The following is a 27,796-nucleotide window of genomic DNA, read 5'->3' as shown; positions in this document are numbered from 1 at the left end:
CCCGAGGTGAGTGGGGTTGGCCCCTTCCCACCGGGACCAGGGACCACCGTCGCGGATTTGGGGGCCCTGGGCTGGCTCGAGGAAGAGGCAGGGTCATCCTCCAGGAGGTAAATGCCCGTGGGGAGCTGGGCCTGGGAAATCAAAGTCGTACTCCTGTGGTCACTCACTCTTCTCCTTTCCTCTTACCCTCTTTGGGGAGAAAAGACACTATTTTTGAGGGCCTCCCCTGTGCCAGAAACAGGCTCTTTACATGTCATCTGATTTCACCTCCCCAGCAAACCCTGTGAGGTAGAGAGTTCTTGAATTTTACAGATGAGGAAACTGAGGTTCAGAGTTGAACCCAAGTCAGTGTGATTCCTCTATGCTGGCAGAAACAGACACATTCTTCTTTCTCTTCTCCGTCAAATGGCAACATCTCATTTTTCCTTCTCCTCCTATAAAGGGAAACTTCCCTTAGACACCCTCAAAGAAAAGGGAGTCTCTGAGGCAAAGCCTTTCAACATCACATCTCCTTACCTCCACCCCAACATGGGACTAAGAGCTGGGGTGCAAGGTTACAACTGACAAAGAAGCATAGGACCTAGTAGTTCAGATCCTGTTAATAGTCCAGGTAAGTTTAACCTTGCCTCTGACCATTTGGTTTTCAGGAGTTTAAAATTAACTCCCCACTGATGCTCTACTCTAGTTGACTTGGGGGAAGAAGACTAGAGTCGAACTTTCTAGCCCAGTGAAAGTTTGTGCCTGTCAATTCTCAGAGAAGGATGGAATTCACTTATTTGGTTTAAAAGTAGAAGTGAGCACAGCTTAAATTAACTATAAATGGTTCTGTAAAGCTATAATCTGTGGCCTATGAATCTGATCACTGGAGTTCATTTGTACACGTATTATTATCATTAGATTATCTTCAGGCAGGGATTTATCTTCAGGCAGGGATGTATCTTCTATTTCCATTTTCTTTGCTGGTGCCATTATTTCCTGGAATAATGCTTTTCATGTTTTCTTTTATATTTCATCTTTACTTTCATCCTCTTTCCCTTCCCCCATTCAGAAAAGAAAATCAAGATTCTCTGGAGGATTCTCTCCTTACACACCAGTCTTTCCCAAAGCTTTTAGTTCTGTCTTCAAACAGCATTCATGCTTTCAAAATACTTTAATTCGATAGTGCTTTGTGCTTCCTAGATCATAGAAATTTAAATTACACTGTTACTGATTAAACTAAGGGGAGAAAAGAGTTAGTCAATTAACCTCTACTATACTAAGGGGCTGTTGATCTTCTGACAGACTTCTTGGTATGTGTTCCTTATTTCCAATGGCAGGTCCTGCACACCAGTGCATCTTTAGTCAGGTCAGGAAACTCGATAGGAGAATGACTTCCGGCCTCTCACAGATAAAGGGGAAGTACCAGTTGGCATTGGCCTATTAGAGTATTGCTTTAAAAGTAAAATATATGTTTCTTCATGAGACATGGATCCAAACAAGTGCGACCCATTGGACACTTCATAGCCTTTTATCTTACCAGGCTAGTACTGTGGGGTTTGCCCGTGAAGGAGTAGGAGGGGGTAGGTAGCCAGAAGAGGGAAAGGAAAAAAAGTGATGGAGGAAATAATGAGGTTCTGAAAGGGGTTTGGGAGTAACGATAAAGACAGAATAAAGACGCTTAATAAGTTCTATCAGGCCAAGCTGTGGCCACATTTTAGTAAAGGTCAAAGCCTTGTGCTCTTAAGCTTATTTTGGGGTGGGTGTGGGGGAGGGGTGAGAATTCTTTTCTTCTAGTTTCTAAGCAGAAGTTCCTTTTGAGAAACTTCATTCTTACATTGACTTAACAAGAGGGATAGGAATATTTCCAAATCTCAATGTAAAATGCCTTACTCATCATAAATATTCCGTTCATGTATCCTTCACCTTCCTTTGCCCCCACCCATTAGGGAAATGTTGGTGGCAAAACTAGATCCATTTTAGAACCAGGGGAAAAAGAGAATTATGAACCCCAAAAGGTTGGAGTTAGATTAGCCATGACTATTAGTACCTTCTTATAATGGCTCCTGCCAGGGGAGCTTAAGGATCGGTTTTGAAATGTGAAAGAAAATCTTGATATAGTTTTATATGAAGAGCATTCTAAGCTCTGAGGGATCGTTGAAGGATGACCTATCAGGAGATCTGAAATTCTGTCTGGTAAATTCTGTTACCACCGACTGGCAAAAATCACTTTTCTTTCCTGTTCTCTGATCCTTGCTCCCAGTTGTTAAAGTTTGCTTACATTATGAAAATAGTGGTAGACCAGGAAATAGGTTATATTTGCAGAATCCTTTTACTCCAGCGGGTTATGGTGACAATATGAGGGAAAATGGGGACTCAGTAAATATAGGCTGATTCAGTAAATTGTACTTTGGAGTCTTCATCTGTTTGTTTGCAAAAGAATTGCTAAATTATTCACTTTAGATTTGGAACTTAATACACTTGCGTTTCATAATAAATAAACTAATGAAACTGAAAATCACCTTAAGACAAAAGAATACTTAAATGTTAAGTCATAACACAACCTTTCCATGTGCTTGTTACTATAAGAAATTACTATAAGAAATAGGTTTATAACTATCTTGTGAATGCTTAATTCCCAGGATAAGAAAAATTTTTAGCCAGGAAAGTTTAGAATGTCCACTTTGTTACATTTAACATTTTCTTTTTATGAAGAAATTTGGAAATTTGGGATGCACTTCCCATTATTGGAGCTAATATTTATTGAGTACTTAGTGTAGGTCAGCATCTGTTCTAAGGGTTTCATATATTATACTCCTCCTCCTTATAGCCACGAAATTGGTGCTAATTAGCCTCCATCCTTAATTTTGCAAATAAGGAAATTAATGCACATAGAAATTATAGCTTGCCTACGTGGATTTGTAGTTGGATTTATTACTAGCAATTTGCTTTATTATTTTACATCTCTCTTATTGTTGGCAACTGTATACTATAGGACAAAGTCACCCATACTCTGGAAGAAAAAAAAGTGCATGGTCTTTGAGTGATGGTTAGACACATAAGAAATGTTTCCAAAAGTTTTCACATCTCCAAAAGCATTTTAAGAATGCGTATCTGAGACCATCCCTGAATTTTTAGCCCCAGAGCCACCAATTCAGAATTTCCTGTGTATAATTAAGTTTACCTTAAGAAACGGTCAATTCCTTTGAAGCTGAAAATCTCTCTTAGGATGTCTTGCTTCCCATCCATAAATCTTTTCTGTTCAGAGACTTAGGGACGGGCCAGAAGTCATCTCCAATCATCTTCAGAATCTCATGAGATATTGGTCATGGGGTTGGAAAGTAGGTGGGGTTTCGTGTGCTCCTCAGATATCATAGCTGGGATCTCAGGATACCGTTCTCTTCTCCTTATTTGGTCTTACTGGAAAGTCAGCCTCTCCTCCTCCCCTTCCCTCATGATAAATCTGTGAATTCCTTGGAGGCAAACGGTCTTCTTTGTTTTTTAATCTTTACTGCCCTAACACTGACTATGGTATGTAAATGTGCCTGGGTTGAAATTTCATTTGTTTTACCATTAGTAATCATTTGAATCACAGAAAAATCCACATTAAGTTTAACTGGTCATTTGGTTTTAAAGCATTTGGCATAGAGATTGTTTTAGTTGTAGAGAATAAATTGACACAATTAGAAATATCTAAGCAGTTTTGATTTTAAACTCAATGAATCAGTAAGTATTTGTTAAATTTTGAATTATATATCTCAGTCTCTTCTTGGTGCCTGAAATAGCCTAGTTTCCTCTGTGGGGAAAACACCAGAATACCAAGTCACATTATGTGTTTTAAAATGTATAAGGGGGCTTCCCTGGTGGCGCAGTGGTTGAGAGTCCGCCTGCTGATGCAGGGGACACGGGTTCGTGCCCCGGTCCGGGAAGATCCCACATTCCGCGGAGCGGCTAGGCCCGTGAGCCATGGCCGTTGAGCCTGCGCGTCCGGAGCCTGTGCTCCGCAACGGGAGAGGCCACAACAGTGAGAGGCCCGCGTACCGCAAAAAAAAAAAAAAAAAAAAATGTATAAGGGAGTTTTTGGATGCCATGAGTTTCGGTTAACTGTTTGGTTACTTTGCTGTATTAGAAAAGTTAGGTAGTGTGCCCAAGGTCATACACTGACAAGTGTTCGACAGTGATTAGATATTTCCTTACACTGTTTTGCGGTGTAAATAAGTGATTGAGAGATGCCAAAGTAGATGTCTAGTTCATCTGAGAAGTCAGCTTTCAACTAGATCCCAGGAATTTTGTTCTACTTTCTGAACATTTTTAGGGTAATTCTTGTGAAATTAGATCCATATGTTAACATTCATATTTCCAAGGACACAGTTTTATTTTTTAATTTATTTTTTAATACATCTTTATTGGAGTATAATTGCTTCACAGTTCTGTGTTATTTTCTGTTGTACAACAAAGTGAATCAGCCATATGCATACATATGTCCCCAAATCCCCTTCCTCTTAAGCCTCCCTCCCACTGTCCCTATCCCACCCCTCTAGGTCATCGCAAAGCAGTGAGCTGTTCTCCCTGTGCTATGCTGCTGCTTCCCACTAGCTATCTATTTTACGTTTGGTAGTGTATATATGTCAATGCCACTCTCTCACTTCGTCCCAGCTTACCCTTCCCCCACCCCCGAAGGACACAGTTTTAAATATGTGTTCTTACATTCTCTAGCTGTGTCACCATGGACAGGTTAGTTAGTTTCTCTGAGCTTCAGTTTTCTCATTTATAAAATGAATATAATTCCTATCCCCCTCCACCAAGATTTTATGAGAATTATATGGGATAATATTAGTGCATGATATATATAGACATTTGACAAATATCAGTTCCCTTACCCACCTCTTGGGTTGCTAAGAATGGATGGAATCTTGTTAGCATAGAGTGGGAATTTCTTTCTTATCTCCATACTCTCTGAACTTATATGTAGAAGTCCTTCAACTTAGTATGTGCCTGATAAATATTTGTTAAACAATTCCAAAGCTATCAGAAAGACCGAATTCTGAAACAGAAAATTGTATTCCATTGGCAGATTAGTAGCAGACTATTGTTTATTACCATACAGTTGAAAATTACTGAGCCATATTTGGTACTTTATACCCTCTATCAAGCCAGATAGGGCTCTTGGGGATGCCTCTTATAAGGTACCCCAAATGTTATACAGTATGGGTTAAGAAAAAGGCTTTATGGCAGAAAGAGAAAACTCACAATAGTTCTCCGGTCAGAAGGACAGAAATTCATGAAGCTCGTCATTTTGATCATCCTATAGAAAAGCATTTCAAAGCCAGGAATTTAGCTTAATGGAAAACTACCTTGTCCTAACTTTTCTCATTTAGCCTTTGATCAGACTTGCCATGATCCTGAGATGGGTATTTGGATGTGCATAGAAGATCAAGTCCAAACTCCTCTGCATTAACTGCAGAGCCTTTTGAAGGATCTGGCCCCACTTACCTTGCCTACATGATCCCTCATTGATCTGTGGTTGGTCGCCTCCTCATCCTTTGTCTTTCACCTCCTCATGGACTCTTTCCTCTTTTTTCTTTAAGACCTAATTCAAACACATCTTCAGTGAAGAACCTCTGAACATGTACCAGAATAATTAATCTAGCCATTGCCATCACGCCACCATCTGTGTTCCTGTTACAGTGCTTATCCTTCATTCTCTTTCTATGAGACTTTTAGTTCCCTGAGGGTAGGGACCATGTCTGTAATCAATCTTTCCTTCATTTATTCATTCAGTGACATCTATCCAGTCCCTGTTACGTGCAGAGACTGTGTTAGGTACTCACAATGGTGCATAAAAGCATACGTGATCTCTGCCCCCACAGAGCACACAGGCTAGTTGAAGAGACAGACACAACCATACACAGAGCCACAGCTGCACCTGCGACTGTTGTTATGAATGGGAAGTATTCTGGTGCCATGAGAACCAACACTAGGGGTTGACTTGGGGGGGTCAGGGAAGGCTTCCACGAGTAAGGGAAATTTGAACTGCGGGGGACTGGAACACAGTCTATCTGGCTTCAAGCCCTCGCCATCCTACTATACCTGCTCTACAGGCTTGGATCAACGCATGAGAGCAGGTGAAAGGCAGTGAGATCGGTTATGTCCATTTAAGTTGTTAAAGGTTAACTCCACTAGAACAACAGCATGAAACTGGGCAATTAGGGAGAATTAATAACCCAAAGAAAACTAATAACCATAAATCTTCAATATGCTGTTTCCATTTATTAATCCAAATCTTACTTCTCAAGTGTCTATTTCTCAACTGAGAGTCACCAGTACAAAGTTACCGTACCCTACATCTATCCTCCACAATATCCTCACCTCCCCTATAAAGAAGATGTGATACATATGTATAATGGAATATTACCCAGCCATAAAGAGGAACAAAATGGGTCATTTGTAGAGATGTGGATGGACCTAGAGTCTGTCATATAAAGTGAAGTAAGTCAGAAAGAGAAAAACAAATATCATATATTAATGCATATATGTGGAATCTAGAAAAATGGTACAGATGAATCTATTTGCAGGGCAGGAATAGAAATGCAGACATAGAGAACGGACGTGTGGACATGGGGGGAAGGAGAGGGTGGGATGAATTGGGAGATTAGGTTTGACATAAATGCGGTACCACGTGTAAAATAGATAGCTAGTGGGACCCTGCTGTATAGCACAGGGAGCTCAGCTCAGTGCTCTGTGACGACCTAGATGAGTGGGATGGCGGTGGGGAGGGAGGTCCAAGAGGGAGGGGTTAGATGTATACATATAGCTGATTCACTTAACTGTAAAGCAGAAACTAACACAATATTGTAAAGCAATTATACTCCAATAAAAAAATAAATAAAAAATTAAAAAAAGGAAAAAAAATCCTCACTTCCCCCAACACACACACACACACGCGCGCGTGCGCGCGCGCGCGCGCACACACACACACACACACACACTTGGCACTTGTAGGCCAATACTAAAAAGACTTCAGGGCCAATGGCCTAGGGGATTCCACAGTCAGAGAGAAAGTAGATACTTATATGGAACCAGAATTCTCTGGGCTACCAGCTATTCTTCTAGTCTACCTGTGTCCAGAGCTGTCCAGGCTTTTAAATTTACAAATGAAATAGGAGGCCTTGTCCCTGTTCTGAAGAAGCTTGTTGTCTTGTTAGAAGACATGTCACATATATGAGTGACACATTTGAGGAAGCTATTCAAGACCCAGTGTAAACACAATGAACAAATGGCAAGGATGTGGAGAAAAGGTAACACTTCTGCACTGTTGGTGGGAATGTAAAGTGGTGCAGCCACTATGGAAAGCAGTATGGATGTTCCTCAAAAAACTAAAAATAGACTTACCATATGATCCAGAAATTCCTCTTGGGTTTATACCCAAAGAAAGTGAAAACACTAATTCAAAAAGATACATGCATCCTGATGTTCATATTATTTTTAATAGCCAAGATATGGAAGCAACCTAAGTGTCCATCAACAGATGAATGGATAAAGAAAATGTGGTATGTATGTATACATGCATATATATGCATACATATATACACACACACACACAATGGAATATCACACAGCCATAAAAAATAATGAAAAAAGAATGAAATTCTGCCATTTGTAACAACATGGATGGACCCAGAGGGTATTATGCTTAGTGAAATAAGTCAGACAGAGAAAGACAAATGCTGTATGTTATCACTTATATGTGGAATCTAAAAAATGAAACAAGTGAATGAATATAACAAGAAGAACCAGACTTACAGATATAGAAAACAAACTGGTGGTTACCAGTAGGGAGAGAGGGGGATGAAGGGGCAAAATAGGGGTAGGAGATTAAGAGGTACAAATTACTATGTATAAAATGGATAAGCTACAAGGATTATATTGTACAGCACAGGGAATATAGCCAATATTTTATAATAACTTTAAATGGAATATAATCTATAAAAATGTTGAATCACTATGTTGTACATCTGAAACTACAATAAAACCCAGTACAATAAAGTGCTAAAATTGTAAGGGGAGAGGAGGTAGGCTTTCATAGAGAAAGAGTACCCAGTTCAGGCCACAACAGTCAGGAAGACTGCAAGCAACCCATGGGCTTGAGTCATGCCCTGAAAGGATTGGATTAGAAAAAAAAGAAAATTACTAACATGTATTGTCTGCCTTTTATATTCTAGGCACTGTGCTAGGCAATGTTTTAGCTTATTGTGGTCTCATTACAGTTTTGCAAAGTATATATGTACATCCATGTTTTACAGGTGAGGAAACTAAAACTTGGTTAATGTTATCAGATATTGTCTGTTTCAAATATTATCTATGCTACCAAATATTGTCTACATTGTACAACTTTTTTTTTAGAAATTTCTATTTTCATACTTTATTTTTAGAGACGTACACCAGATTCATCATGATTGAAGACAATAAGGAAAACAAAGATCATTCCTTAGAAAAGGGAAGAGCAACTCTCATTTTTTCCTTAAAGAATGAAGTTGGAGGACTTATAAAAGCACTGAAAATCTTCCAGGTAAGCAGTCTCTGTATTTCTGCATAAAACTCTTATAAAATGGGTCTGTAAGATTATTTGTAAATTCTTCAGAGGTGGACTACAGAAATGTTTTAAACACTTAAGTTTCTAAAATACTGCTCGATTCTATCAAATGGGCAAAGGATACAAACAATTTATAGAAGAGGAGGTACAAATAACTAATAAAGAAATGGGGGAGGAAAGATTCACTTTACAGATTTTGAAGAAGCAAATTTTAATTTTATTTTAATTAAATGAAATACTGAAATTTTAATGATATTATTTAGTGATACATTAATAATATATTAAATGCTATTTTTTATATAGCAAAATAACAAAGATTCTACAATTATACTACTCCCTACTGTTAAAGCTTCAATGCATTTGGCACTTAAATACACCTTTGGTGTGAGGGAAAATTGATGTGATGTGTAGGGAAACAATCTGGTAATATGTATTTTGCGTCTTAAAATGTTCACAAATTTTGACCCAGTAATTTTACTTCCATAAATCTATCCTAAGGAAATCAGGGTCAGTCAGTTAGAACAGGAATTTTTACTGAGTACTTACTAAGTACAGCACGTCCTGCTAGATATGAAGGTGTGTACCCTAACAAAGCAGACACAGTTCCAGCCCTCACAGTTGTGTATAATCTAGTGGAGAAGACAGACACTAAACAAATAATTTCAGTAAATAAATGATTACATGTGTGTAAACTGACCTGAAAGAGAAGTACCAGGTACTATGATAGCATTGAACTGGGAGACCTAACCCAGTTTAAGAGACACAAAGATTTATTTATAGGAATTAAAAAATTATAAACAAACTACTTGTCCTAAGGTATGGGACAGGTTAAATTATACTACTAGAACATCATCGGTATTAAGCTTGTAGGCTCTGAAGGCAGGCCACCTGAGTTCAAATCCTTGCTCTGTCACTTATTGGCTGTGTGATGGTGGGCAAATTAATTAGTTTCTCTGCATTTCATCTTAGCATCTATAAAATGAGAACCCTACCTACCTCACAGGGTCACTGTGAGAACTAATAAAATTAATATATTTCAAGTGCTTAGGATAGTTCAAAGTAAATTATCAATAAATGCTAGCTGTTTAGAAATCAGATTTATATCCATATGATATACTATTAAACCGCAGTTTGAAAATAATATTTCAAAGAATTTAAAATTCTAAATATAACAAATAGTCTAGAAGAGTTTGTGACAAAAAGCACCAGTTTTTTACCCAGCACCTCAGTTCCACTCCCTAGAGGCAATCTCTTTTAACTATTTCTGTTCTTAGTTCTTTTAGCGGTGAATTTATAATGTCTAAATATTGTCCTGATCTCTCTGAGTTATCAATTTACATGATATTTATTTACTCTCTATTGTGAATGATACTGATACTGATACTTCCGTCCCTTCTTCCTCCTTCTCCTCCCCATATTTGATAATTACGTGATTACTGCAAGCTCTTCTTTTGATTACCTTGGAGTCTTTAAATAGTATACCTATATTTCTTCCATCAACTTTCTTTTTTATTTTGTCTTTAATCAAATAATACTTGTGCATGGTTTAAAAAGTCAACCCCACACTATAAAGCTTATAAAGAAAATAGCAGTCTTCTGCTTCATCTCTCTTCATTCCTAAATTCCATTTAATTTTTATGTTGACCTAGGTGCAGAGGGTTGAGCTAATCACACTCCTTAAATCACGTGGACACTGTCATCACTGATGTATACAGCCTCCTCCTGTTTTATTCCATCTCCATTTCTCTCTTCTGATAGACAACTGCTCTGATACGTTTGATCTACACACTGAATTGTTTTTTATGTTACTTAGAATCTATGTTGAGTTTCTGCATGTGCATGGACTGGTAATTTATATAAATGTTATTGTACATACACTTTTTCTTTTACTCAGCACTGTGTTTTGAAGACCTACCCGTGCAGCTACGTATCCATCTCATTCGTTCTTCTGGCTGCTGCAATGGTGTTGTGGGCATGAATCCACCTATTTTTACTTATCCTCTGCCTATAGGGGGCAAGCATCTTCAACGCTTTTAACTATATTTTCTCATAGTAGTGTCCATATTTATAAGCAATATGCTTATTCTGCTGCTATTCCTTGTTTTTTCCATTTGTAGATATTACCTATTGATTTTCTCCAGCGGAAGTGAAGGGTTAGCTTCCTTGGCACAGCTCCCTTTCCAGAGGCCCCTCAACTTCCCTTCCCCCCATCTTCACAACGTAGTTATGCCCCAATTTTTGGCTATATCAGTCTTCAGTGTTTTCATTATAAAGATGATGTAAATCTTGTTCAAAGAAGAGCTATATTATCCGTTATTCTGACTCTTCTCTTCTTGTACAACAGGATTACAGCATAGTTTTTAAGGGCATAGACTATGGAGCTAGACAGCTTGAGTTTGAATTCCAGCTCTTACACTGATTAGCTGTGTGCATTTGGGTAAACTGCTTAACCTCTCTGTGCCTCTGTTGCTGTAATTGAAATATCTGATAAGGAATGTCTCACTTATTACTTTAACTCTACCTGAATTTTCCTAGACATTCTTGACTAAACTTTTCTTCCAGGTAAGAAGAAAAGAAACTAAATAACTTTTAAGTTATTTAGTTACATTTCCTCACCAAATTCCATCAAGTTTTTCATTTTGATAGCACTCAATTTTAGATTACTTTAGGAAGAATTGACATTTTGTGTCTTCTTCTCCAAAAACATAATTTATAGCTTTATATTTATTCAAGTCATCATTCGGAAAATATTTATGAATGTACTCTTATTCTAAAAATTCATAAGAAATAGATTCAATAAAACTCTCCTTTACTCCTGATCAATTCCAATATATTTTGTAACTGGCTCTCTTGTATTGATTCCATGATAGATTCTACGTTCCAGGATAAACCCTGCCTATTCCAATTTCCCAACATCCCTGACATTCACTCTCCTTTCTTATTTATCAAGTTAATGTTCCCTGATAATTATCTCATCCCTACCTTTGCTCATACAATTCCTCCTGTTTGGAATCTTACTTCTTCCCTTCTGTCTTCCTATTCTATCTATTTTTTAAGACTCATCTCAGCTCCTATCTGCTCCATAGAACCTTCTACCTCCTCAAACTCCTGATGTTTTTTTTCCGTTTCTGAACATCTTCTGCGCCTGAACACTCACTATTTGTATTTTCTCTTAGTCTTTCATGTGTTAGTCAACTAGATTGTAAACTCCTTGTACGTCTTGCCCTCCTTTGTATGCTTCACAGCCATTACTTGGCTACACAGGTGTTCACTAAGTTAATTTAGATTCAACTGGTTAGTATTGGAGATCATCTACTCTAACTTTCTCGTTTTTTAGATGAAGAAAACTGTTGGGTGACTGGTTCTTATGTTTCATGATTATGTCACCAGGGCTTTTCCTCAGCACCCAGATTGGTAAGAGAAGATACCTTCCCCCCACAGGTTTACACATATGGACCCCACAGCTCAGGCTGGCACGCGAAGAGATCAGAAGCAGCAATCTGATTCAGCTGGTTACTGAGTTTGTAGCTTAAGATATTGGAGGTATTAAATATTCCATGTTCAAGCTGTTCATCTAATTGTATTAAATGCATTATTGCAAAGGAGACTTTTCTTTTGAAAGGACTAACACTAGATCACTTAAAAAAAAACCTAGCCTTTATTTGTGAGAATGTTCAAAGGGTTCTTTTTATCTAGGAGACTAAGTCTTTTGATTTGAAGGCCAATCAGTTCTGGCAATCTGAGGGACTTTCTACTGGGTGTTAATTTAATTAGATTCTGGAGGGTGTGATGAATTTTTCAAACTTTTTTGGAATAGTACCTAATATTTAGGGGGAATTATTTTGCTGTTGATGGCACTAAAAACAGCCTTTTTTCCCTTTGGCTATTATGACAAGTGATGAGACTGAGTTTTAGTGGTAATGGAAGTAATCTTCTCAGAGACTATAACCATTTGAGGCAGTCATGTATAATCTTCATCCTCTGCTTTCCACAGGAGAAGCATGTGAACCTATTACACATTGAGTCCCGAAAATCAAAGAGAAGAAACTCAGAGTTTGAGATTTTTGTTGATTGTGATATCAATAGAGAACAATTGAATGATATTTTTCATCTGTTGAAGTCTCATACTAATGTTCTCTCTGTGAATCTACCAGATAATTTTACTGTGAAGGAAGATGGTAAGTTTGAAAAGTGAAAATACCACTCAGAAGATTAAGTGCGTAATGTGTGTCCTATCTTATGTTTAGCTTGAAGGCATGAAAGTAAAAGTAAAACACTGTCTATTCAAATTGCTTACAATCTGATAATGAAGAAGATACAAAATGTAATTGCTCAAAATGCTAAAGAAAAATTATAAAGCAACATTTTATCAAGGGCGAGAGAAGTGGAAAGGAAAACTTGAGTATAAGAAAGAATTTAAAATAGTTAGAAATCCATTGTTTTCTCAGTTTCCAAATCATCAGGCATTTTTTTTTTTTTTTTTTTTCGGTACGCGGGCCTCTCACTGCTGTGGCCTGTCCTGTTGCGGAGCACAGGCTCCGGACGCACAGGTCTAGTGGCCATGGCTCATGGGCCCAGCCGTTCCGCGGCATGTGGGATCTTCCCGGACCGGGGCATGAACCCGTGTCCCCTGCATCGGCAGGCGGACTCTCAACCACTGTGCCACTGGGGAAGCCCCATCAGGCATTTCTTGATTTCACAAACCTCCAGTTCACAATCCCTGAGCACTTAGTAACTCTTACAGGGCAGATACCTAGCAGATATTAAGTGAATATTTGAATTTGTTGAGAATGTTGACAATTACTGACAACTATGATGTGAAATACTCTATATATGAAATACAATATTCTTCCTTGTCCTCACTTCCACCAAAACCAAATGGAAAGCTTCTAAGTTTTCAGATACTCAGGTAGCACAGAGAGAATCTAAAATCTTCTACTGTGAAAAAATCCTTGCAGTTTACTTGGGGCAAGAGACAAATGGATAAATCAGTCACATTTTATATATGGTACTCAATTTAAAATAATCCCTTCAGATTATGTCACAATATTTGGGTGTAATCAGGGCTGATATTCATCTGTTATGTATTCATATGGCTGTATAAGGTATTAAAATATCAAGATTCTACGTCCATGTCTGCCTGGCAGATAGCTTTTCCCCTGAGTCCCTTAAGTGCCCCTCACCATGCCCGAAGCCCATGTGCCCCCAGTTCTCCCCTAGGAGTCCTGTGGCCACCACAAACAACTAGAAGATTAACACCTGATAGAGCAGGAGCCTGGGACTCTGCTTGTGTCTATTTTGAGTGATTGGTGCCCCTGTTGTTTTGTTGCTGAATCTCTTGAATATCACTTCTGGGTATGTTAGAGCATTAAACTGGAGCAAGAAGAATTGAGTCCTAGTCCTCTCTGTTCCATTAGAGATGAATGATCTTGGATAAGTTACTTCACCTCTCTGGCAAATGAAGAGTTTTATAGAGTCTAACTAGTTCAGCTGATTTTTAGGGAATACCAACTTGTATCAGATATTTCTACTAAGAAATGGGGATACAAAAAGAAATAGTCCTACCCTGGAGTCGTTCCCATTCTTTTCTGTAAGACAGCCATATGCAGATACATTATAGTAAAACATAGTAAAAACTTTCAGAGAATTGGAGTCATAGTCATGGGAACCCAGATGATAGAGAATTAGCGCCACCTACAGGGTCAGGGAAAGCTCATTTGATTTGGGTCCTGAAGGAGGAGAAGGATATTCTCAAGAAAACAGAAGGATGAGGTGCAGCAGGATGTGGGATGGGATAGGTATTCCAGGGAGAAGACCAGCATTCACAAATCTCAGAGTTTTAGGAGAGCGTGTATGTATGAGGGATAGTGAGAAGATCAAAGTGGCAAAGACATAAATGATCTCTAAGATCTTTTTAATCAACAAAAATAAACATTCAGAGTTTTAATTAAATTTGTTAATTAAAAATTAGCCTTGGGGTTTCCCTGGTGGCGCAGTGGTTGAGAGTCCGCCTGCCAATGCAGGGGACACGGGTTCGTGCCCCGGTCCGGGAAGATCCCACATGCCGCGGAGAGGCTGGGCCCGTGAGCCATGGCCGCTGAGCCTGCGCGTCCGGAGCTTGTGCTACGCAACGGGAGGGGCCACAACAGTGAGAGGCCCGCGTACTGCCAAAAAAAAAAAAAAAAAAAAAATTAGCCTTACTCTTTAAGACTAGCTAAATATGTAGCTTAAATTTTTTTGAACTTTTGGTCTATTACTAAAGTGCATCATTTCTGCAATGCTTAGGAAATTAAGGCTTAAAATATTTTTAAACTCAAAAACTTTGAATAAGATTTACTTATTAAAACTAGACCAATTTACTTGTATACATTGTGCCTCAACGTACAAGCTAAAATTAAAAATCTCATCCAAATGCATTTATATCTTTCTTAATTTCTTTTTCTTTATTGCCTAATTTAAGATGGTCTCTTCAACTGTTAGTGTTTTTTGTATTTTTCAGGTATGGAAACTGTTCCTTGGTTTCCAAAGAAGATTTCTGACCTGGACCATTGTGCTAACAGAGTTCTGATGTATGGATCTGAACTGGATGCTGACCATCCTGTAAATATTTTAAATAAATATTTTCATGAAAATAAGTTAAAGCAAACTAAAAAATTAAGGGTATTATTTTTCTTTTCTGGAGAAAGTGCTTATTCTAGACTAAATAGGATCTTGATTAATCTGGGTTTCAGGAAGTGTTATTAGTCCTTCATGTTGGTGGACTTGAAACCAAGTGACTGAAGAGCATCCAATTTCATTGGCTCCAAAACATCTGTGTCATGCCTGGAATTCGTAACACTAAGAGCTATTCCAAGAATTACACTACAATGAACACCGTATCTGCAGTCGGTTTCTATCAAAATGGGCATGGGCTATTGGAGAGGGGAGTAAAGATAGGAAGGGGGAAATCATCACCCACACTGCCCAGCATAATTGGTTTATTATGCAGTTGATGAATTAGGAAGCTGTTTCCTTGGAAAATCATATGGGATACAGTACAGGCATGAGTTGGAGAATTAGTAAGTCTAGGGCATTAGGACTTCTTATGGAGCTCTAGGATCCTAGGAGGGGAGGAGAGAAGAGAGTCAGCAGTAGAGTTGCACAGACCAGGGATTTAATCTAGCTTCTATCACTTATTAGCTGTGTGAATGTGACCGTATACTGCCTTAGACAACCCCCAGCCGATCCATCCATTTATTCTATAATATCTTATTGAGTAAGTATTGAAATTAATAATTTGCTGTACCTGCCCTCTGGGAGCTTCCAGTCAAGTTGACAAAGTAAAGCACACACACACACACACACATATATAAACACACATACAAGATTTAAGTATGAAAAGTGTGCTAAGTGGCATGAACAGACTGCTTTGAGATATACACAAGAGAGCATAAACACTTCTAGCTGAAGAGGTCAGAGAAAGGCAACCTTGTTAACTTGGCCTTAAAGAATTTTGGCAGGAAAGAGATGGAGCGGAAGGACAGTTCATTGCAAAATGAGCAAAGGTTCAGAGGCAAGAAAATCTGGGGCATGTTTACGGAAAGGTGTGTAAATCAGTTTTACTGACCTACTACCAAGTCCTGCTGATTTTCACCTCCAAGATATTTCTTTAATTTGTTCCTTGTTTATTCTTACTACCACATCCCTTAACTGGTCGTCCTGCCTCCAGCCTTGCCGCCTCAAACCTGTCCTCATAGTCACTAGAACGATCTAAAGCCTCAGTATAACCGTTATCCCTCTTGTGCCTAAAAATCACCAATGGTACCTCAGTACAGATCTAAGAAAACTGAAAACATAAGCCCACGCAAAAACTTGTACACAAATGTTCATAGAAGCATTATTCATAGTAGCAAAAAAGTGGAAACAACCCAAATATCCATCCACTGGTGAATGGATAAGTAAAGCATGGTATGTCCCCAACATGGATATTAATGGCCATAAAAAAGCATGAATTACTCAACATGCTACAACAGGGGTGAACCTTGAAAACACTGTGATAGTGAAAGAAGCCAGTCACAAAAGGCCATACATTGTGTGATTTCTTTTACATGAAATATCCAGAAGCGGCAAATTCATAGCAACAGGAAGTAGATTACTGTTTGCCAGGGCTGGGGGTGAGGGAAAATGAGGATAGACTGCGAATGAGTAGGGTGTTTTTTTTCAGTGTGATAAAATGTTCTGAAATTATGGTGGAGGTGGTTGCACAACACTGTGAATATCCTAAACCCCCCTAAATTGTACACTTTAAAGTGTCAGTTTTAAGGTATGTGAGTTATATCTTGATAAAGCTGTTATTTAAAAAAAAAAAAAAAAACCCAATGGCTTCCAATTACCCCAAGACTAAAATCCAAGCTCTCAAACAGACCTTTACTAGCAGACCCATAACTAGTCTTCACCGTGCTCCACCTCACTCTCCAGGCTCCAGCAACATTGGATTACCTGTACTTTCTTAGGTGCAACATGCTGTTTTTCATTTCTGCGCTGTCCTTGGTGCTGTGCTTTCTGTCCTTCTCCCCCTGGCTCTCTCCACTTCTCTTTTAGCTTAGGAGTCATTGCTAGGGACCCTTTCCTGACCCCCACTACCCTCTTCGCATACTCTGGATTATGAGTTTCTTTCTGAGTTCAAGTGGTATTTTGTGCCTGTCTGTAATAAGGCACTTACCATATTGTTTCAAAACAATTGGTTAAAGTAAACTCCTTGAAGACCCAGATTGTGCTGTGTTTCTCTGAATTGCAGCACAAGGCCAGGTACATAGTAGGGACTTGTAAATCTGTGTTAAACACACAAGTCTCATTCTTTCCTTTCAAGTGTCCTCCCCTTCTTTCCTATTTTGTATTATTGGCTATTTCCTCCTAAGATTTGCTTTTTGATGCCTTATTTTGTCTATTTTTTTCTTAAATATTTTTCATAGGTATAAATTCTAGTGTTACTATCTCTTCTATCTTTTCATCATTAATTGCTTCTACAAATGATTAATATGTCTGCATTTTGCAATAAAATCTGAAGCTAGATTCAGTTGCCATGATTTCAAATATTAGTAATTACTACTTTGTTACTAATTACAGGAAAATATAACTGAAGATGTAGTCAAATGATTAAGAAAAAACTCACCCTTGGAAAAGAGCCATGTATTTTAACTAGGGTGGTGCTTTTCTTTTTCCTCAAACTATTTTATTTTTGTAGCTACTGTAGTATTTTTGAATCTATAGTATCTTTTATCTTTGCAGCCACTATCGTATGAATCTGTCATATAATGTTGACTTTAAAAGAAAAATGATCATAAATTTCTAAACAGTGCTTGCTCAAAATAACAGTTATATAGCCCTTCAGTATAGTCACTTGAATAATAATGAAATGTTTTCTAAGTCATTTGTTAAGTATTTTTTAGTATACATATTTAAAAACTTTTCTTTAATTATCAGGGCTTCAAAGACAATGTCTATCGTAAAAGACGAAAGTATTTTGCAGACTTGGCTATGAACTATAAACAGTAAGTGTACTATAAAAATAACTTATTCAACTTTGAACTAATGAAATAAATGGAGTAAATTATGCCTATATAGTAAATAGAAAACAAGATACGTGCTACTGTTTATTGGATGCTAATTCAAGATAACTTCTCTTTATCTCATTAGTGGAGACCCCATTCCTAACGTTGAATTCACTGAAGAGGAGATTAAGACCTGGGGAACTGTGTTCCGAGAGCTCAACAAACTTTACCCAACCCATGCCTGCAGAGAGTATCTCAAAAACTTACCTTTGCTTTCTAAATACTGTGGATACCGGGAAGATAATATCCCACAATTGGAAGATGTCTCAAACTTTTTAAAAGGTAATGAAATGATTAATTTTTTGTAAGGGGAATATTGAACTCCATTTCAATCACAATAGAATTTTTAATAGAGGACTAAAGTCCAGTTATTTGGGAGGTCAGAATTTTTCTGTATTCTGTCCTGGCAATTCTCCAGGCACCACATTTGAAGAGGGATGTTCATAACCTGGAGCAAATGTAGAGGAAAGTGAGCAGAATTGTAAGAGGATTGGAAAATGTATCATATAAATAAAATTTGAAGGATTCTCAGGGTGTTTAACCTGGAAATTGAGGGGACTTTATAGATTTATTTAAATATTTGAAGGTCATCTTATGTTATAGAGGAATTCCTATGTGGCTCTGAAGTAAAGGACAGTCGGATAGAAACAGCAAATTTTAGTTCGAAACGGACAAGATCCTGTTAAAAGAGCCATTTGAAAATGGGACAGGCTCATGAGATGGTTAGTTCCACATCCATGGAGATGTTCATGCAAAAGTTCCACACCCACTAGAGGGATGTGATAGAGGAGATTCAAGCACCTTTGGGAAGGTTGGAGTAAATGATCGCTGAAGCCCCTTTCCACACTAAGATTCTATCGTTTTCTCAAAGAAGAAGATGTGTCATAAACAAAGACTAAGGACAATTTTGCTCCTTTTAGTTCATCATGCTTACTTGGTCCAGGCTTCCTTATTTTTTCTCACTAGTATAGGAAGTAAAATGATCAGTGATCTCCAGGATCTACAATATGTAAGAAAAATAAATATCCCCCTTTGATCTCAGCAGATTAGAACCTTAGGGAAAAAAATAGGCATTATGTTTTTGACCCAAAGGGAGTTTATCTTATTTCCATCATGATCTGAAATTACTATCTTTGAATTTATTATATAGACTGTTATAAAAATATACATATTTATTCAACTCCATAATTCTCATTCCTCAACCACTATACACAAAACTAAGAACTAAACAGGAGAGGGCAATATAGTTTTTACAAGGGAAGAACTCATATAAGTGGTTCCTACAAAAACTAGATTTAAAAAAAATAGTGATTAAGAATGGCAGAGAACCAAAGCACATGACCTTGTGTGACTTAACAACGATGGACTAGCATATGCTACAGAAGTTGTTATCAAATCACACTTGCATGAGATCTGGAGGCAATATTTTGTTATAGATGCAAAACTGAAAGCTGATCACTTGGGGTCTGGAGCTTGAGCGGGCTGCAGAGCTTGTTGCTAAAGGTGTTTCAAGGGAACGTGTCAAAGAGAGAAACCAATATCGAAAGACAGTTCAAACAAAACATGAATTGGAAGGGGCTACCTGCCCTGGCAAATATGGTGGCCACTAGACAACCGTGGTTGTTTAAATAATTAAAATGAATGTAGGGACTTCCTGGTGGTCCAGTGGTTAAGACTCTGCCTTCCAATGTAGGGGGCATGGGTTCCATCCCTGGTTGGGGAACTGAGATCCCACATGCTGCGTGGTGCGGCCAAAAATAAATAAATAAATAAAATAAAGTTAAAAAAAATAAAATGAATGTAAATCAAAATGTTAGTTCCCCAGCCACATTAGCCACATTTCAAGGGCTCAATAGCCACACGTGGCTAGTGGCTAGCAATAGGCTAGATGTTGAACATTTCCATCTTTGTGAAAAATTCTTTTGCCCATCGGAGTGGGAGAATCCAAGTACAAAGCATTGGGGTGGAACTGGAATTACCAGAGTGTGAGAGTTTGAAATGAAGGACAAGATCAGAGCTTATAGAGGTCCCCAGAGCCACTGCAGCCTAGTGGAAGGTGACTTTTACAGTGGGCATGCAGACTCAGGTATTGGGGAATGAAAGAGCACCATCCAGTTTAGATAACAAAGAAACTACAAGAGGTAGTACTGGCTAAAAATGACGTAGTTTCAAAAATGGTTCTGATCTAAATTAATAGATCTTGTTAGTGAGTTTTTTTAAAAAAGAAAAGTAAGATTGTCTATTCTAGTGAAGATTTTCTCCTTTGCTTTGCAGAGCGCACAGGTTTTTCCATCCGTCCTGTGGCTGGTTACTTATCACCAAGAGATTTCTTATCAGGTTTAGCCTTTCGAGTTTTTCACTGCACACAGTATGTGAGACACAGTTCAGATCCCCTCTATACCCCAGAGCCGTAAGTACTTCTACTGCAGCATCCATCCACCGATATGGTACCTACGTCATGATTTTTTGTGAGGATCAAGCGAATTAGCACATGTAAAGCATTTTGAATGGTGCCTGGCATGTAATACATGATCCATGCTCTATACATGTTAACCATTATTATTACCATTATTAATTGACAACCTATTAGGTGCCAAGCGCTGTCCTAAGCATAGGGGATGTAAGACTGAAAAAAATCAAAGTTTCCTGCCTTCATAGAGCTTATATTCCAATGGGAGATATAGATAATAAACAAACAAGTAAATATATATATATAAAATTCAGATGGTTATAAGTGCCATGGAGAAAAATAAAGTAGGGAAAGGGGACAGAGTTGTGTGTGGGTGGGTGTTTCTACTTTGAAAAGGGTGATCAGAAAAGGACTGACTGAGAAGGTCACATTTGAGTAGAGACCTGGTTTGGGGGTTGGGGGGTTGACATGTGGATGTCTGTGCGTATTTGTATGAACTTACATATGTGTGTTTGTGAGTGGCCAAGGTTTTGTAATAGTGTCCTTTGTGGTCCATTGCCAAAGTAATACCACCTGATCAATTTGAATAAAAGTAAGATCAGGTTTTGATTTGATTGAATGGTTGATTATGCATTTATGTTAAATGCCACAGTGTGACCACTTGTGCCTCTTTTTCAGAGATACCTGCCATGAACTCTTGGGTCATGTGCCCCTATTGGCTGAACCTAGTTTTGCTCAGTTCTCCCAAGAAATTGGCCTGGCTTCTCTTGGAGCTTCAGAAGAGGCTGTTCAAAAACTAGCAACGGTATAAATCTGGAAATAGCTGTATGGATCAGTAATCTTTAACTGGGGTGGGCTGTGGGTATTTGTGTAGTTTAAAAGTACCTACTCAAGATGAGCATTAGAAAATATGTCTTTGCTCATACTTAATTTAATTTAAGTAATTTAAAAAAACATTAAAGGAAGATGTACAAATTTAAGGCTTATCCAAAGAAGACCTGAGCTTTAAAAAAAAAAAAAAAAGGCAGAGAGACAGAGAACACTAGAATACAATAATGTTAACAGTTGGTATACCTTCTTTTTTTAGTAAAAATGATAGGTTCCTTAAAAATGATGCTAAAAATATTTTTGAGCACTGGGTACAAAACATGCTGGAAATAGAAAGATGAATAAGGCCTGGTTCCCACCTTCAAGGAACTTATACACAGACACTTATGTTAGAATGAAAGGAGGTCTGTAGAGAAGCTCAGGCAGGGTGCTCTGGGAGTGCAGAGAACTGCCTGTGGAAGGTTTCGTGGAAGATGAACATCTGGACCAGCCCTGGGAAGATGAGTAATGTTTTCACCTGCCAGGAAAGGAAGGAAGAGCATCTCAGGATGAGGACACACAAGGAAAGACAGGAGGTGCTTGGTGTATCTGAGGAAATGACAAGAAGCTGGCGCAGAGTGTGTGAGGTTTGGGGAGGTGGTGTGAAATAGGCTAGGTGGTTAGAACAGTGCTCTCAAATTGTGGTTTGGGGACCTCACAGGGTCCTTGAGTAAAAGATCCATTCAAAATGCAGAGTGAATTTTAATGTGAGGGACAGAGTTCATTGATATGGTTTCAGATTCCACATTACAGCTGTACTTTAAGAAATTACCACTTGTTGAGTTTTGATGTTGTGTCAAAGAAGAATAGCCACAATTATCTGAGAAGGCTATTACAATATTCAACCGTCTTCCAACTACTTATCTGTTTGAGGCTGACTTCTCTCCACGTGCTTGAACCAAAACAACCTATTGTGACAGGTTTAATACAGAAGCAGATGTGAGAATCCATCTGTTTTCCAGCCAGACATTAAATAATATCAATCCGGACATTAAAAAGATTTGTGACAATATAAAACAATGCAACTTTTCTCACCGTTTTTTTCTTTCTTTTTTTTTTTTTTTGCGGTACGCGGGCCCCTCACTGCTGTGGCCTCTCCCGTTGCGGAGCACAGGCTCCGGACGCGCAGGCCCAGCGACCACGGCCTACGGGCCCAGCCGCTCCGCGGCACGTGGGATCCTCCCAGACTGGGGCACAAACCTGCGTCCCCTGCATCGGCAGGCGGACTCCCAACCACTGCGCCACCAGGGAAGCCCTCTCACCGTTTTTTTGTACAATATAGTTACTTTTGATTAAAATGTTATTTGTGTTACCATAAAATGGTTTATTATAATTTTAACATTAATTAGTAAACATTTAAATTTTTCTCAGTTTACATTTTTAATATGGTAAATATAGCTAGCTCTATCCCACATAAACAAAAGGTCTTTGGGGTCCTCAGTAATTTAAAATATTTATTTATTTATTTATTTACTTATTTATTTTGGTGGTATTGGGTCTTAGTTGCCACACACGGGCTCTTCATTTCTCCATGTGGGACGTCTTAGTTGAGGCATGCATGCAGGATCTAGTTCCCCTACCAGGGATCGAACCCGGGCCCCTGCATTGAGAGTGTGGAGTCTTACCTACTGGACCACCAGGGAAGTCCCTCCTCAGTAATTTTTAAGAGTATATAAGAGTTCTGGGAACAAAAGTTTGAGAAGTCTGGTTTGGAACGAGGTCAGATTGTAGAAATACTTGTGAACTATGCTGGGGGTCTTGGATTTTATTCCAGGGTACTTTGGGTCAGTGACTAAGAGTTGTAATTTGTTTTAAATTGAGTCCTTCAGGATGTGAAAGTAATACTGATGTCATTTTGCAGTGCTACTTCTTCACTGTGGAGTTTGGTCTATGTAAACAAGAGGGGCAGCTAAGAGTCTTCGGTGCTGGCTTACTTTCTTCCATCAGTGAACTCAAAGTAAGAGCTGTAAATCTTTGCACATAACCATATTCACTTAATGTCATTGATATGACCTGAAATAGTTTCTGGATTTTAATTTATTTATTTTTATTATTTATTTATTTATTATTTTTGGCTGCCTTGGGTCTTTGTTGCTGCGCGTGGGCTTTCTCTAGTTGTGGAGAGTGGGGGCTACTCTTTGTTGTGGTACGCAGGCTTCTCATTGTGGTGGCTTCTCTTGTTGTGGAACACAGGCTCTAGGTGCGTGGGCTTTAGTAGTTGTGGCACGCGGGCTCTAGAGCGCAGGCTCAGTAGTTGTGGTGTACGGGCTTAGTTGCTCTGCGGCATGTGGGATCTTCCCAGACCAGGGCTTGAACCCATGTCCCCTGCATTGGCAGGCGGATTCTTAACCACTGTGCCACCAGGGAAGCCCTAGTTTTTGGCTCTCAATAAGAGCTTACTGTGGAAAATACTTGGGGTGGCAGTAAACATTATCTAAGAGGCATTTTTCTCTATTTCCTAAGTTTTCTGAATAGATATAGATAACTATGCAGAATATAGTTATATCTTTTAAATAAAAATGTATTTTAAAACAAAGTCTTGCTGTTGCCTCACCATTTTTGGTGTGCTAGCAACAACTTCAGTAATTTCTAGGGAATTCTTTGAGGTGTATTATTTATCCAATAAAGGAATGAACTTATGTTTGTTGAGTGGTGGATGTGCATGAAATATTGTCCAAGGTACAGTCTTTCTCTCAAGGAGCCTACCACCTGCTGGTGGGTACAAGTCTTGTATAGGAATAACTAGTGCAGGGTAGAAAGCAGATGCCATAATGCAGGAATAAATAAATAAAGATCCTTGGGTACCTCCTAAATGGACAAGAGTGTTAGAACAATGGAGTGGTCTTGGGGCGTTTATAGGGATAGCAAACCATTTGTTTTGCTGGCTCTGGCAGTTGTGTGTAGAATGTGATCATGAAAATAGATAGTATCCTTTGATTCACTGACTCTTCATCCTCTAGCACGCACTTTCTGGACATGCCAAAGTAAAGCCCTTTGATCCTAAGATTACCTGCAAACAGGAGTGTCTCATCACAACTTTTCAGGATGTCTACTTTGTATCTGAAAGCTTTGAAGATGCAAAGGAGAAGATGAGGTAAAGTATATCTTCCTCATGCCTTAATTTTCCTCTGTAAAAGATAGGTCCAATAACGGTAACAAGTCACAGAAGCAAGCAGCTGGATAATTAGAAGCCCACTAGGCACCTTTTGCCTGTAATACATCTCTCTTTCACAGTAAATATTTAGGGTGTGTTGTTTATAATGATGTTCAGTGTTGCAAATATAAATCAGATACACTGAGAAATTGGTTACTTCCTATTCCTTCCTATCAGAGAGTTTATAATCTAATAGGAAAAATAAACTGTATGCAAATTACTATATAACAGCTAGGAAGCCTTAAAGAGATACAGATGAAACACTGTTCTGCATTTTATTCAGGAGCAATTCATTCCAGCTAGGGGAACAGGGAAAGCCTAATGGCATTTGAGAAAGGACTTGAAGAATACACAAGATTTAGATATGTTAATTTTTAGACTAACGGACAGTATTTGGTTTTTATCATTTTCTCCCTAGAAACTGATTGCCTCATATTTTTTTTCTTAAATAGAGAATTTACCAAAACAATCAGGCGTCCATTTGGAGTGAAGTATAATCCGTACACACGGAGTATTCAGATCTTGAAGGACACCAAGAGCATAACCAGTGCCATGAATGAGCTGCAGCATGAGCTTGATGTTGTCAGTGATGCCCTTGCTAAAGTCAGCAGGCAGCTGAGCATCTGACAGTTGCCAGTCCTAATCCCGAAAGCATCTGAGCATTCAGAGGCCTGTGGGCCAACTGTTGCTTTGCTTGATGACCTGGTTGTGGAGGAACAGCAGCCAAACAATCTTCTCTATTCCCATTCCTTAATGGACCATTAGTCTTTGAAAATGTGTACCTGGATACTCTAGCCACTACTTTTTTTTTTCTTTTGGTAACAGCTTTAGTGAAGTGTAGCCTAATTTTATTTTCCCCAGTTCTTGAGTAAAATGACTTCGATGATCACTTACAATACCTTGGTGGTTATTATGGAACTGATCCACATTGTTACTTAAGATTCTCTTATTTCTACAATAGCTTACTTATAACTGAATTTGTGCCAAGCTTGGTCACATTCACGTGCCCAAATTTAATAGGGGATCAGCTGTCTCTGCTGCTAGCCTGAGCAAAAGCAGAGAGGCCTTTGCATATGAAACATACCTGGTAAAGAGCAAATAGTCTATTTTCAAGTGTAGTGTCTTGTAGGGAAAAAGGAGTATCTAAGTCTAGAAAGGTTGATTGGAGTATAATCCTTAAGTCCAGATGAAGAATTTGTGACTTTATTTTGAAGGCACTAGGGAGCCCCTGCCCGAGTGACCATCCTCCTTGAAACTCTTTTCTTTCTGTGGCATTGCATATGTTTTACATTATCTGTCCTACTCAAGAGGCCAAAGGGAACTTGCAAGGCCCTGAACTCCAACATGCAGCCCCAGAGAATATCCTCAGGTTAGCAGGAGACAGTGTTGTCCGAGGGAGAGTTCAAACTGAGACAGATGAGAAGCGTGCAAAGTTTAAGTTGAAAAAGCAGTGCCAAGCACTTTATTTCCAAGGTATAAGGTGAGACCATCAATAGGAAGGTCAGGCATGACAGTCGAGTGTGGGGAAATGGGGAGGAGATGGTGTAAGAAAAGTCAAGAAGAGCATTTTAGGAGTGACACTGTAATAATGAAGGCTGCAAGCACTGGCTTTTATGTGGTGTCAGTGGTGTAGTACAGGGAGCAGGCTTGGTATAAAGCAGTAAAGCTGGAATCCCCAGGATAGGCTTGTGTCTCTTCAGTTTGCTCCTTTCCTCCCCCCACCCACTAAAGGAAGACTTTCCTCAAGTTTCTGTCTTTAGCCCTCTTCTCTCTCTGCTGTCTGTTCACGGGAGATGTCATCCGTGTCCATGACTTTCTTATTTCATATGTCTCCCATATTTGGAATTCTAACCCTGACATCTGTCTTGAGTTTTTGCCTCTTACATCCAGCTGCCTGCCAGATATTTCCATCTAGATGTCCCATGAATTAGGCCAATGTGTAACTTCTTGTGGCACCATTCATTAGAATGAAATGGGGTTGTGCAACATGGCAGTCCTGCCAAATATCTTAAACTCTATAGGTCTGAAAAGAAACTCAGAATCACCAGAATTTTGTGCCCCATCAGTTTCCTCTCCCAGTGATCTCATTTCTATTGATTATATTAAGGGTCATATTTTCAGCCAATTTCCCATTCTTAATCAGCTATTTAAAGACTGTGTCCTTAATTTTTTCACATTAATAGTCAAATTGAATACCATTTAACATGTTTTATTTCAACAGACAACTAGATATTTTAATCCTTTTTAGGCCTCAAAGGAAATTATTTTAAAAACTCTTAAAAATTTATTTCATTTTATGTTATACAAGGAAATAGAATTAGGAAGAATAATTCATGCTACTTCAGAATTTTACATTACTTATAAATTTTAATAGCTGATCAACTGTTAAGTATACCTTTGATAGTACTAGATCTAAGTCAGCTAATCTAAAACCTTTTGAAATATTGGTTAGGTCGTTTATAGTTAGTGTATTTGGTTGCAAGGAAATCTATGAAGCAAACTATGATAGATAGCAAATAACAACAAATCATGCATACTGTGTCTGGTTTGGTTATTTTCATACAACTTTGATCATTGCAAAGAATCGTAGTTATTGAATTTTTAAATGATGGTATTTCAAATCACTCTATGACAAAAGCACACTAAAGTAAATGTTAAAGACACAACGATTATAATTCACACCTTCAGAATAATGGAAATATTTAATGATTGGTTTCAGTTCTTTCTTCTAACCTCTGAATTTATGATATTTGGTAAATGAGGAGTTCTGAGAGTCTTCGAGTTTTCATGCATTTTAAATATATTTCTTCAAATATATGAGAACAGAATTGAACCAAAAGTGTGGTTCATAATTCTTAATCAGTGAGTTATTACTCAGAGACATAGATGGTATGTTCCTGACTTTTTGAAGAATACTCCCAAATCTGGTTGTCAGTTGCTATTTCTTAATCTGCCAGTTCTGTCATTTGGAGTTATACAGTGGTTATGACACGCCAAAGTGTACAGAATTATAGTTTATTATTAAATTGCCTTCCAAACTGAAAAAATTAAAAATCCTGGAATTGTCTAAAGGAACACATAATAGAGTTCATATATTAATTTCTAGGAAGTGTATAAAGATACTGTGGTCTTATTTCAGTTCGTCTTTATTTTACTATATGATATACACTTATGACTTGCAAGTTTGTTATTCAACTGGATAATAA

General features: G+C 38.3%; 1 protein-coding gene across 1 annotated transcript; it reads left to right on the top strand.

Moving 5' to 3' along the window:
- TPH1 (tryptophan hydroxylase 1) lies at positions 1-27,796 on the top strand. Its single transcript, XM_082844943.1, has 11 exons — positions 1-107; positions 8,409-8,545; positions 12,564-12,747; positions 15,069-15,169; positions 18,032-18,099; positions 18,245-18,441; positions 20,434-20,569; positions 21,248-21,374; positions 23,298-23,393; positions 24,397-24,530; positions 25,043-27,796. The coding sequence occupies exons 2-11, from the start codon at positions 8,429-8,431 to the stop codon at positions 25,215-25,217; spliced, it is 1,335 nt and encodes a 444-aa protein (XP_082701069.1). The 5' UTR covers positions 1-107; positions 8,409-8,428; the 3' UTR covers positions 25,218-27,796.

This window comes from Leucopleurus acutus (assembly GCF_964270905.1).
Source record: "Leucopleurus acutus genome assembly, chromosome: 8".
Lineage (NCBI taxonomy): Eukaryota > Metazoa > Chordata > Mammalia > Artiodactyla > Delphinidae > Leucopleurus > Leucopleurus acutus.
The sequence above is the reverse complement of the archived record's forward strand: the minus strand, read 5'-3'. Positions and strand labels throughout refer to the sequence as shown.

Coding starts and splice junctions, on each gene's coding strand:
- TPH1 (XM_082844943.1), top strand. CDS start 8,429: ATGATTGAAGACAATAAGGAAAACAAAGATCATTCCTTAGAAAAGGGA. Junction 15,170..18,031: donor AACTGGATGCTGACCATCCT/GTAAATATTTTA, acceptor TTTAATTATCAG/GGCTTCAAAGACAATGTCTA. Junction 18,100..18,244: donor TTGGCTATGAACTATAAACA/GTAAGTGTACTA, acceptor TTATCTCATTAG/TGGAGACCCCATTCCTAACG.